This window comes from Propithecus coquereli, unplaced genomic scaffold (genome assembly GCF_000956105.1).
Source record: "Propithecus coquereli isolate 6110/MARCELLA unplaced genomic scaffold, Pcoq_1.0 Scaffold155, whole genome shotgun sequence".
NCBI classification, from domain to species: Eukaryota; Metazoa; Chordata; class Mammalia; order Primates; family Indriidae; genus Propithecus; species Propithecus coquereli.
Window position 1 is genome coordinate 2978996 of NW_012139969.1, and position 13507 is coordinate 2992502.

At 37.1% G+C, this 13507-nt stretch overlaps 1 protein-coding gene across 1 annotated transcript in view; it reads right to left on the minus strand.

Moving 5' to 3' along the window:
- Positions 1 to 2750: 2750 nt before the first annotated feature.
- The window catches only part of ARIH1 (ariadne RBR E3 ubiquitin protein ligase 1), a 108025-nt gene continuing 97268 nt past the window's right edge, over positions 2751 to 13507 (minus strand). Inside the window, exons 12-14 of the mRNA XM_012640625.1 lie at positions 8310 to 8570; positions 7187 to 7299; positions 2751 to 6140 (exon numbers count right to left, since the gene is read on the minus strand). Coding sequence (XP_012496079.1) covers positions 6056 to 6140; positions 7187 to 7299; positions 8310 to 8570 — 459 coding nt within the window. The 3' untranslated portion in view covers positions 2751 to 6055. The remainder of the gene's footprint in view (positions 6141 to 7186; positions 7300 to 8309; positions 8571 to 13507) is intronic.

A 13507-nucleotide genomic window follows, 5' to 3' on the forward strand; every position in this document is an offset into this window, starting at 1 on the left:
ATGAAAAATCAAAGTGAGAAACTTGTGAACTTAATTCTAAGTGATTAAGTGGAATTGTGCATTTACTTGATGCAAATAGCTTAATGACAGTTTTGCTTATAACCACTCAATTTCTTTTGCTCAAACTCTAATTTACTTTCCCAGATAGATTTCTCCTCTTTGGGAAGAGAATGTATTGCCAGTTGACACGAATATTCTACTCTGCTTGCCAGTTCTACTTCTAGGTAAGGTTTTGGTTTTGTGAACTATTTTTCCAAGGTAGACCACGTACCAGAAAACTGGCAAAAGCAACAAACAAATTAGGCACTGCACACCAGACCCTTCGGAGGCACCATTCCACAAAACCCACTCAGCCAGGACCTACAGTGAGGACTTACCCTGAGCCTGTGAATTTGCCTTGAAGCCTTTTGCCCCTGATAACCTAGAGTTGTTCACCTATACTCTCTCTTTGCAACTACAGAATTCAGTCGAGATCAAGAGTCTCACCCTTGTCTGCCCATTAGAATCATTGTGGTTAAGGGTCGGGATGGGAAAAGGGCTCAAAGCAATTAAACCATAATCTCCATGAGACTCAGGCATTAGTATTTTAAAAATTTTCTCAGTGATTCCAATGCATAGACAAGTTTGAGAACCACTGGTCTAGATAACATCAGATGGACAGGACAGCGGCATTAAGTTGCAACCCACGACTAATAAAGCTGGAAAATGATAGCCTGGGGCAGTTTTTCTTTGGCCCACATTTAGAAATATTGTAAAGTGCCAACATTTCAAAATTATGAGAATTCACATTAAGTCTGGATTGTACAGGCTCCTCTCAAAGCCCACCTAGCCCAGGGTAGTCAGTCCGTTCCTAAAATATTTATCTGGCTCTTGTAGACACCTGAGTTTGAGACTCCTGGATTACTTGAGACCCCCGAATTACTATGGTAATAAGGTCGTGCTTTTGGCACTGTCAGAGCCGCTATATATCAGCCATGTGCGCTTTACAAACTAGTTAGCTCCTGCTCTGAAAATGGCCCTAAACCAGCATACTATAGCCAGAAAACTGCTTTTCACAAGAATCCTGCATTATTTTTCCCACCCTAAATGCTACCACCTCAAGAAAGATCAACAACAGTTGCCTTAAAATTTGGATTTAATTCCACAAAAAGCAAAAAACAAAAACCCAAAAATTGTCATACTCTGTCTACTCCAATAGTAGGCACTATTTGATTTCCAACTGAGCATTTCTGAGTTGGCTATTTCAACTTGGGTAATTAAGTAGAGAAGCAAATCCCTTAAGATAAACCAGATATATACCAATGTTATCCCCAAAGGTATGTGAAAAATCTGAGGGGTCCATATATTTTCCTGTTTCTGAAGGAGTCGAAATTTTCCCATAATGCTCACTGCTTGTTATCTTAAAGCCCCAAAGTTCATCCAGTCCCAAGGATAAATGCTGAGATCAAATGGATATTGGCTGTTCTGTGCATTCTTCGTTATTAGTTATAAAACAAATCCTCTAACAAGTTCCAGTAGACTAACCAAAATTCTTTACATTTGAAATTCATTTGAATGAATAAATAACTAGACTAACAACTGCAAATTACTTGGGCACTACTTATCAAATCATGCTAAACCATTTATTCTCAACTATCACACATGATAGTCTCCTCCTGAGGAATGACTACCCTAATCCGCAAGATGAGAAGAGCTACTCCTATCCGTGGCTGGCTTCTAGCAATTACGCAAAACACAGGATCTCATTATTGCAAACTCTAACAAATTAAAGATCAGAGATAGTATACAGCAATCCTCCAACAGTAGCAGCAATAGGCATTTATACAGTTTTTGATGTGGTTTCAAAGTCCAATATATGGGATCCTTTTGTAGTTCATAAACGTGATGAATGAGTTTTCACGCTCACATGTGAGATATGCCTTCCTCAAACCTTGCTACAACATCTGCGATGTCAGCACATTACCCATCTGATTTTTTAAAAAGTACAATATAGTTAGGAACTACTTTTCTGGTACTGCATAGTAGGTCATTCTGAGACCAAGATAAGAAAACATGATACCAAGAGATAGTACAATGTGGTTTGAGTCCCAGATAGAAGGAACTGCGATCTTGGGCAAGTTACTCAACCTCCTTGAGCCTTATTTTCCTCCTTTGTAAAACAGAGCAATTTCTACTCCACTTGTTTCACACGGTAATATAAGTTAAAGTGCTTTCAAGATGAAAGTGATAAAATGAACTCTTGTAATTATAGATCCAAATAATTAAATTGTCCTAAAATCTGGACTTAGCTAGAATCTCCATGACAAGTATCTCTGACTTTGGAACCTTCTGTAAGACAACTCTTCCTTCATCCCCATGGGAGACATCAGTTGTAATAAGCTAAATGGAAGCAATGTGAAGGAGTTTTGAGGTTAACTGAGATGACTTTTAAAGTATTTTATCTTCGAAAAATTGACATTCAAAGATCTACTGGGTATCTAATATGTATCACTGTTGTAACACAAACAGCAATCTAAATTTAATGTTTGAGACACAGAAACTGGCAAGTTTTCGGAAATTGCTCTGAAGGCCTTATTAACCAAGTTAAGTGTGGGGGATGGTCTCATTCACAGTTCCTTGCAAAGAAACTGAACCAAATCTTGACATTTTATATTAAGTAGGAACAGTGAATAAGGCACATAATACAGGTGGCTGTTAGCCACCTAGTCATTTTTTTTAACTATAAAAATAAACATAAGTAACTAATGGAATAACAAAATAAAAGTTTATTTTATTAGAATTAGGAATGTTCTTTCCCTCTGGGCAACCTGAACAGTCCAGTTACAATGAAAATCTAAGAACAGTTATTTCCACAGCACAGGGTGCTCTATGCACAAAATTACAGGGTTAGGAGCATTTAATCAATTTACCAATCTGATTGTCTCACCAACCCACCCCATCCCATCCCCCAAGTGCTCTATACCGGGATTTGTAATTAAGTGAATGTCACATTAAGTCCTTTTCTCTCTTGTACTAAATTTCAGTTCCTAATCATGGCTGAACCAATATTACACTGCGAATTCAACCATTTCAAATGAAGTCAGTATTGGATCTGTTGTATATGTGTGTTATGTATACACATGTGTATTTATTTATTTAAACACACATAAAACACATACAATCTAGGTCGCAGCACATTACACAGAATTTAGAATCTGATTATATGCTACTCAATTTTACCACTGCAGTTGTGTCCTGAGCTTTGGATCAAAATTTTATTTTAAATCATTAGAAGTCCATCTGCTGCTCAATGAATCTGCTGTTCAAATGAAGCATGCACTTTTCAAATGACAATGTAACTGACCTCAAGAAGACAAGGAGACCCTGGTGCTTACTGTGAATAGAGCCCTCTGATAAAAAGACTTAGGTAGGTGAAATAGGGAAGCTGTCATACAATATGGCTTGCCTATCCCAGCTGGGGGCACTGAAGCTACTAACAGAGAAAGCAATTAACTCTGGGACTTCTGTCAAATACGATGATAGCTGTTAAAAGCTTGGAAGTAGAAAAGGCCAGTTCAGCTTGATCCATACAAATCAGGGAACGCACTCACAACTGCAATGCCCTCAGGTAGTATGCCAACGCTAAAATAGAAAGCATCTCTAAAAAGCACTGTTTCTCCACGGGTGGGAGCTGATACTATGAAGTGCACACACTGTTTTTGGATACTTGTTGCAAGGGGAGCATGTAAAGAGGATTCATGACACTCAAACCTAGATACTGCAAAGTTAACCAGTAAGATTTTTTAAAAACACCACACATACACAAAGCATTTTAAGGGAACCACATATATCTATCTAGCAACTCTGGCTGTTTTTCAAAGTTACCAGGGAAAGGAACTTGAGCTTTCTTTAAAAAAAAAAAAAAAAAAAAAACTTAAACGTTTTGATAAATGTCTCTTAAGATTGATGCAGTCATTTAAAGTAAAATAAAGTCAAATGAATGATGGGGGGAAAAGGCGAGGCAGGGGGAGACGAGAACATGGAAGAAGCAGACACTGAGTTCGGATTTGCACCTGAGGTGGCAAGTGAGGGAAGGAGAAAAGGTACAGGTAAAGTTGATCCTAAAGCGACAAGTAGTTTGAGGAAGCAGCATAATATACTCAGCAAACATTCACTGATTTTTGATGGGAAAAGAACAGTTGCAAGTACATCTCATGTAACAACCTTTTCTAAAAGGAAAAGTAGGGTTGATTCAGCAAAGCCTAACTTAGGCAAAAGGCCAGAGGAAAGTGAACCTACTTCCCAATGGAGTAATAAGATGTACAATGCAAGAGCAGACAAAGCTGCCTCACAAATGGTAAACACTCCCTAGGCACAAGACATTTAAAGGAAGACAAAGAGGTCCTCAGCCCAAACTGGTATTTAATATTTAGACCTCTTAATCTAGTTGCCTAGTTCACTCTGCACTCCTGTATAAAACTGACAGATTTAGGGATGCTGACCTGTTGCAAAACACCACAGCCTAAATGGCCTAAACAGGTATATAATTAATAAAACCACCACCATCCTTTACTTTTAACATAGCTCTTAGTAGAAATTTCATAAAAATGGACATCACAGCTAAAATGCATTATTAATTCTCCTATCTGCTGACAATAGAAAAAAAGCAAACTCAGTGATTTCTATTTAAATGCACTAGATGGGAATATCATGTTCTAGGGGGTGTTCGCCTTCAAACTGAACCCACAGCAACACGCACGAGCAATTTCAGTATCTGCCATTTTAAATTCACAATCTGAGACTAAGTGAATGGCTACTTTTTAATATTTAAAAGCAAAACATTCTATTTGACACCCTAACGTAGAGAAGGGGTGAGAGATGAGCCGTAACTAAATTAAAAGGCTCAAAGCAGCAATTAAGGGAAAACAAAAAAGGAAAAGAAATTTTGAAATGCTTCCTCTGGATGTGACAGGGAGCCTAGGAAGCCTACAGCTCTGTGCATGACATGGGCACACAAGGGCTTGGGTATGAGGCCATGGAGGGGGATTAGGTTGGGGACAGGATCATTCACGAACCGCAGCAACAAAACTCCCTGTTGCAGCTCTTATCAGGACACGGCCTTTTGTCAGAGCTTGACCTCCTTGTCCCTGATCAAGAGCTGGGAATTCAAGGCATGAGGCCCACGGCCAGCATCAGACATTCCAAAACCAGAAAGGGCAAAGTAACCCTAGGAAAGGGAAATTGAAGAGCTCTAGTTAGGTCTTCCAGAGGTGCTAAACCAAGACACCTTTTATCCCAACCCCAACCCTGGAAAGATAAAGCAAACTGAAAGAAAATGCACAGCAAATAGACATAATCTTGAAGATTTTTAAAGAATAAATATTTTTTTTGTAATTAAACATTATGCAAACACGTGCCACGCTTGCTTTGTCCATGCATATGCACTATATACAATTTTGAAAAATACTGTGTTGTCCTCTTGTTTTAAAAGTCATATACAAAGTTTTTTTGTTGTTTATTTAATCCTCTTGCTGCCTACCCTTTCCCCATTCCAAGATTTTCTTTACAAGGAACTAATTATCATTCACTCATGACCTTGGGGTATGAGAGAAAGAGAGTCAGTCTGTGTGTGTGGGTGCATTTGTATGTGTAGGGGAGGAAGGAGAAGAGGTCCTTTACCAAAGTACAACAAAATGGCTGGTTTGGACATGAAAAGCAGTATCAAGGAGCTGTTTGATATTTTAACTGTACTACACTCAGGAAAAAGAAAAAGAAAAAAAAGGAGTCAGCTTTGAGAATGAAGCTACGTTACAAGTTAAAGTTGGAGGGCTTTTTAGTGTGTCTGTCACACTTTTGTTGGCGGCCTAGAATACTGTAGTACAATGGTTTATCTACCTTTTTTATTACAATATAATTTACTTAAACTTTCCGTTAACAAAACAGAATTCTGGTACTACAGACCAGCGGTGTCAGAATAGGCTTAGTGCCTCCTTGTTTGTGTTTGTTTTGTTTGTTTTAATTGCATGAGCACTCTAGATGGTAAAGTTTTCAGAGTTCATTTTATGCAGGGCCATTCTCAGTCCTCAATGTATTCCCACAGATCTTTTTCATAGCCTTCATGTACATGCTGTAACAAAACCCTTCGTCGACTCTCACAGTATCTGTAATCAAAGAGAAAAAAAAACTTGTTGTCAGCCTCCAGTAATAAAAAAAAAAAAAGAGGCATTTATTTATTTTTAAGGAACTCCTACAATTTATCCAGACTTGTAACCAAGCATCTGTTTTTAGTAGAAACTAGTATTTTCAGGACTAGATGTACAGATACATTCAACTGCTTCTAACATTAAAACAATATTTTTTGAAAGCCAGAATTCCTAGTCAGGGGAATTAATTTTAAAGCAATAAAGTGTTAGAAGTTCAGATGGGCCTTAGAAATCATGACTCAGTCTGTAGATCTACAAATAAATAAACAGTTTCAGAAAGAAGTAATTTCATGGGTTATTTATTCACATCTATAAAGTCTCTGTTCACTGTAAAAGTACTATAAATGTAATATAGTAGCTATAGTTGGCTAAGGAAAGTGAAAATATTAGTTAGAAATAAATCTCCAAGTCTTTCAAATTTCCAAACTTTCCTACTACTTTAAAAAGATATTATCATTTGCCAGGAAAAAACTTTAGGGGAAACAGCTTCATGTTGAGAAAATCAAACATTTTGCATCTTAAGCTTAAGAGGCAGCATGTCTTGAAGCAACATCTGCTCTTAGGACAAAGTAAATCTCTCCTTAGAGATAAAAAAAAATCTAATAAAAACTCTAAAAGGTAAGTTTCTTAGCTCATTTATCAATAGCCACAACCCATAGGATTCCCAGGCTAAGACCAACATCCAATTCTCACCCCTCACCCTAAAGGCCACTTGTTCTTTTTGGGCTCTTTCTTCCTTGCAAGGCAGCAACTAAATAGTGAAAGCTGAAGAGAAGTAGAATCAGCAGTGAGATTAACGGCTGAACTCCTCCTCTATGCTTGACCAGTACTACTATCCACAATTCGAGTCCCAATGGACAGAAGCAATCTGTGAGACACATGGCAGCAGCTCAGTTATTGGATATGCTACACCCAGTTTTACTATGACTGAACTTCACTGCTAAGGCATACTAGACCACCACTGGTACAAAGTTTTACTCAACAGCTATTTAAAAAAATCTTACCTGTACTTATCTTGTACTTTCTGCTTTATATCCTGCAGAGAATCTTGGGAAATATCTCGTTCGAGGTAGCCCGAAAGCACCTCTGTGGCATTCTCTAGATCTGCTTGGTTATTCTGCAAGAAGAATACATAGTAAATTTTGGCTTCAAAAATAAACCTAAAAGATAAAACATTTTAGCTGCTTTGTAGACTGTACACTACTCTCAACAATGATTCCATAATTTTCATAGGTGGTTTAACTGCACCTGCAAAGTTCTTTAAAGGCTTTCACCTCTAACAACTTGTTCTTTCTTTTCCAGAACAATTTTTAAAATGTTAAAAGAGCTAAAGATTCACCCACTACTTTTGGAAGGATACTAAGGACAATTTGAAAGGGCTTAATAAGTCTTTTGGAATCTTCTGGTTCTGGGAACTGCTCTTTGCTAAAAACTCAAAGGAAAACTTGAGGAAAAAATAGACACCTATTCTTGCTTACACCTGGCTGCCCTATTTCTTTATACGAGAACAATACATGGAAGATTACATTTTTATTATCCTTTACTACTATGGCTAGTTTTGTACATTTTACCCATCTAAATTCCCATCTGCTAGTCAGTCTTATTGTCTAGTCATCTATGGATATCACTTTTAAACGAGCATCTTTCCTAGAAAAAACTTTTATTGCTAAAAGCCCGCTTTTAGTCGTTACTTCTCTGCCAAAGGTAACCACCATATTAACTTCTAATACCATAGGGTTAGTTTTACCCAAATAAAGGCTTTCATTGAGAACTTATGATGTTCCAGGTGCTGTATAAATGTATATCTCCATTTTAAAATACAGAAATAAGACATTAAGTAATTTGCTCCAAATCAACAGAGCCAAAAAGTGATGAATATTCAAATCTAGGGCTAACTCCAGAACCTGCACACTTAATCACTAGCTGGTTAAACCACGTCTATCTGATTGTAGCTTAAGACAAAAGAAATAGAAACTTCCTGTATCCTCGTAATAAACACTATAATATGTTTACCCACATTTTCTGAACAAACAAGAACCTTTAAGACTCTATATATCTTATCTATGAAAGATCAAGTAGTCTTATGACACAAGCTAGGCTTTTTCCCCATCCAGGAACTACTCCTACCTCAAAGATAATGGACTGGTTATTCTTTTTGAGGTAGAAAGCGAAGACGTAAGTGTACATGAGTGTGGCACGACACTGGCAGAGGACATCAACTGCCTTCTTCAGGAACTGCACCTCAATCCAGGACATGTTGTGCTGCTGCATCTCTTCCATTTTCTGCTTCACCTGAGCATACAGTTTGTGCTCAAAGCGTAGACTCTGCATGTGGTTCATATAGCGATTACAGTAGAACAGGTACCTCTGCAGGGCTGCCCTAGATCGCTGTTCCATTAAGAAAAATGAGGTCATGTAATTATAACATACGAGTTGTACACAAAAGCTGATATCAAATTAAAATCACAATGAGATATCACCTCAAACCTGTTAGAATGGCTTTACCAAAAACATAAAAGATAATAAGTGTTCATAAGAATGTGGAGAAAAGGGAACTCTTGTACATTGATGGTGGGAATGTAAATTTGTATAGCCATTATAGAAAATGGTATGAAAGTTCCTGAAAAAACTAAAAATAAAACTACCATACGATCCAGCAATCCCACTACTGGGCATATATGCAAAGGAATTGAAATCAGAACGTCAGAGGGATATCTGCACTCCATGTTCACTGCAGCATTTGCCACAATAGCCATGGTAAGGAACCAATCTAAGTGTCCATCAATGGATGAATGGATAAAGAAAATGTGACAGATACACACACATACATCTACACGCACAGGAATATTATTCAGCCTTTAAAAAGAAGGAAATCCTTTCATTTGTGACAACATGGATGAACCCAAAGGACATTATGCTAAGTGAAATAAACCAGGCACAGAAAAGACAAATATACTGCATGACTTCACTTATATGTAGAAACTAAAAAAGTTGAATTCATATAAGTAGAGAGTATAATGATGCTGGGGTGGGGAAGAAAGGAAATGAGGAGTTGTTATTCAAAGGATACAAAGTTTCAGATAGACAGGAGAAATATGTTTTAGGATCTATTGCACAGAAGGGTGACTATAGTTGATAATAATGTATTGCATATTTCAAAATAACTAAGATTAAATTTCAAATGCCTCACCATAAAAAATAAGCAAGCAAAGCAATGGATACATAAATGATGGATTTAATCATTCCACATTGTATACATATCAAAACATCACATTGTACCCCATAAATGTATAAAATTATCTTTCAATTAAAAATAACATTAATAATAAAGCTGATATATTTACTGATGAAACAGTATAGTAATTTAAGCTAAAATAAGGAACAGACATCTATTGCTACCTTTGTTATTTAATACTGCTTTGAAAGTCCTATAACTGTACTTTCCAATACCATAGCCATCAGCCTCATATGGCTATTTAAATTTAAATTTATTAAAATTAAAAATTCAGTTCCTCAGTGCTCAACAGTCACATGTGATTAGTGGCTACCAAACTGGAGAGAAGTGATAAAGAATATTTCCATCATTAAAAAGAAGTTGTATTGGATAGCATTGTTCTACAGTATGTACTAATGTAAAACAAGAAGCAAAATTATTTTAAGTAGAAAACTATAGAGGTAACCAGATATCATACAACTCCTGATATAATGCAAGAGAAAATCCACAGTAATCAATTTAGTGTTACATGTCCATCTCCCCACCATCAATGAGTCCGAATTTGATCCAGTTTCTTAAATTAATCACCAGGTTCCAGAAATACAGGGATGGAAGATATCATGGAGTTGCAATCGCAAAATCCATAATGTGGGAAATTCTACAGACAAAAGGACCTAATGTCCTCAACAAATGATAATGAAAAAAATGGCAGGGATGAGAAGGATCTGTAGATTAGAACAGACTCAAGAGATATCAATCAAATTCAATTGTAGATCTGTGTGGATCCTGGTTTGCACCAACTGTAAAGGAAAATGTGTAAGATTATTTGGGACATTTGAACACTAGTCAATACTAACAAAGTACTGCTTTAAAATATATACAGTTTGCCTTTGAATAATATGGGTTTGAACTGGAAAATTTTTTGGAAATTTGCGACAATTTAAGAAAACACAATGAAAAACTGTAGCCTGGAAACATCAAAAAACTTAAGAAAAAGGTATGTCATGAATGCATAAACTATATGTAGATACTAGTCTATTTTATCCATTTACTACCAAAAAATATATACAAATCTATTACAAAAAGTTAAAATTTATCAAAACTTACACACACACTTACTTAACAGATCATACATGGTGCCATTCATAGTCCAGAGAAATGTAAACAATGCAAAGAAGTAGTATTAAATCACAACTGCATAAAATTAACTGTAGTACATACTGTAGTACTATAATAATTTCAGAGCCACCTCCTGTTGCTATTGTGGTGAGCTCGAATATTGAGAGTATTGGCTTAAAACACTGTGTGACACTAATCATGCATGACAAACGTAAGTGAGCAGTTCATCTCTCCAGAAAATTGCATACTGCAGTAAAAAGTAACCTCTCCCGGTTCTTGCATATTTTTCATCGAGTTTACTGTAAACCTTTGATAAAACCATGCAGCTCATACACAGCACCACTATTGACACTGGAAGTGCTCCTCATAAGCGGAGAAAAGTCATGACATTGTAAGAAAAAATTGAACTGCTTGCTATGTACAGTAAACTGAGGTCTGGAGCTGTGGTTGCCTGCCATTTCCAGATAAATGAATACAGTATAAGGATCATTGTAAAAGAAGAAAAGGAAATTCATGAAGCCATTGCTGCAGCTACACCAGCAGGCACAAAAACTTTGCATTCTGGGAAATACCTTTTTATCTCATATTGAAAATGCAGCTTTTATGTGGTGCAGGATTGCCATAAGAAAGGCATGTTAGAGTCTTTCTTACAGATTCTAATATGATTCAAGAAAAAATAAAGTCATTCTACAACAACTTAAAGCAAAAGAAGGTGAAGGATCTAAAGCTGGAAAATTTAATGCCAGCAAAGGATGGTTTGATAATTTTAGAAAGAGGTTTGGCTTTAAAAATGTGATGATAACAGAAGCAGCAACTTCTGCTGAGTAAGGGACAGCAGACAAGTTCCCAGATGCCATCAAGAAAATAACTGAGGAGAAAGGATTATCTGCCTGAATAGTTTTTTAATGCAGATGGAAGTGATGGAAGTTCCCTATTCTGCAGGGGGGTGGGGGTGGGGGGAGGGGGGGAGCCACAAAGGACATTTATTAGTAAGGAAGAGAAGAAAGCATCAGGATTTAAGGCAAGAAGGGATAGGCTAACTCTACTGTTGTATGCAAGTGCAGTTAAGTTTATGACCAGGGCTGTCCTCATCTATAAAGCTGCTAACCCATGAGCCTTGAGGGGAAAAGATAAACCAGCTGCCAGTCTTTTGATTGTACAACAAGAAGGCCTAGACAGTTGAGAACCCTTTTTCTGGACTGGTTCCATCAATGGTTTGGTCCCAGATGTCAAGGAAGTACCTTGTCAGTAAGGGATTACCTTTTAAAATTCTTCTGATATTGGACCATGCCCCTGGCTACCCAGTCCCCCATGAGTTAAACACTAAAGGTATTGGTCTACTTGCCCCCAAATGCAGTATCTCTAAGTCAGCTTCTAGATCAGGAGTCATAACCACATTTAAGGTTCGTCACACGGTACTCTATGGAAAGGACTGTCAATGCGAAAAGAACCCCAATAGGAAAAACACTGTGGAAGAGAACCTCAACAGAATATCATGAACGTCTGGAAGGACCACACCATGGAAGATGCCACTGTAGGAAAAGCCACGAAAGCCATCAAGCCTGAAAAAATAAATTCCTGCTGGAGAAAACTGTGTCCAGATGTTGTACATGGCTTCACAGGATTTATGACAGAGCCAATCAAGGAAATCATGAAAGAGACTGCAGATATGGCAAAAAAGGTGGGAGTGGGTAGGTGAAAGGTTTTCAAAATATGGATCTTGGAGAAACTTAAGAGCTAATAGACATCACACCAGAGGAACAAATAGAAGACAATTTGATGGAAATGAGTGCTTCCAAACCAGTGCCATATGATGAGGAAGAAGACGTAGAAGAAACAGTGCCAGAAAATAAATTGACATTAGACAATCTGGCAGGAGTTCCCATTATTCAAGACTGCTTTTGACTTCTTCTGTGAATGGACCCTTTTATGATATATAGGCACTGAAACTAAAGCAAATGGTAGAAGAAGAATTAAAACCATATAGAAACATTTTTAGAGAAATGAAAAAGCAAAAAAGTCAGATAGAAATTATGACACAAAATTACACCAAATGTGTTGCCTTTCCTACCTCCCCTTCCACCTCCTCTATCTCTTCTCCCTCTGTCATCCCTAAGACACCAAGACTAGCTCCTTCTCCTCCTCCTCTTACTCCACATGTAGATGACAAGGATGAAGACCTTTATGATGATCCACTTCATGAACAGTAAATATACTTTCTCTTCCTTATAATTTTTTAAATAATATTTTCTTTTCTGTATCTTACTTTATTGTAAGAATACAGTATATAACACATATAACATACAACTATGTGTTAACTGACAATGCTTATCAGTAAGGATTCTAGTCAACAGTAGACTGTTAGTAGGGAAATTTGTGGCTATTAGTAGGTTAAGTTATACGTAGATTTTCTACTATGCAGGGAGTTGGTACCCCTAACCCCAGCATTGTTGGGTTAGCTGTAATGGTATTACAGTTATATTAAGAGAGTCTGTTTCTCAGATATACACAAAGTATTACCAAAGAAACAGTATGACAACTAGTTTAGATTTGTTTTGTATTATTATCACATTGCAAATATTGTTCAATAAGGTCTCTCCCATCATACTATAAATCTGTAGAGGGGATAGACTTTTAAAAAGTAATCGTAAGTATCTCTAATACCTGATATGTAGAAAACGATTAATAAATGCTTGCTAAATGCAACCACTATCGAAGGGTTTCTTACCACACACACATTATTTCTTTTCTTTTATCCTCACCTTCTCTTCCTCTCTCCATGCTTTAAAGTATACAAATAACACAGACTCTTACTTTTTGGTCCTGTCGTTGGTCTCTTGCTTAGAAATACTAATTCTGAACCATATAATTAGCCAACCACATGATCCAGCATCATACGACATTGAGACACCTGAGAAAATCACTGCAAGCCTTGTTATTTCAAGAGTCGGGTAGAAGGCCGGGCGCGGTGGCTCACGCCTGTAATCCTAGC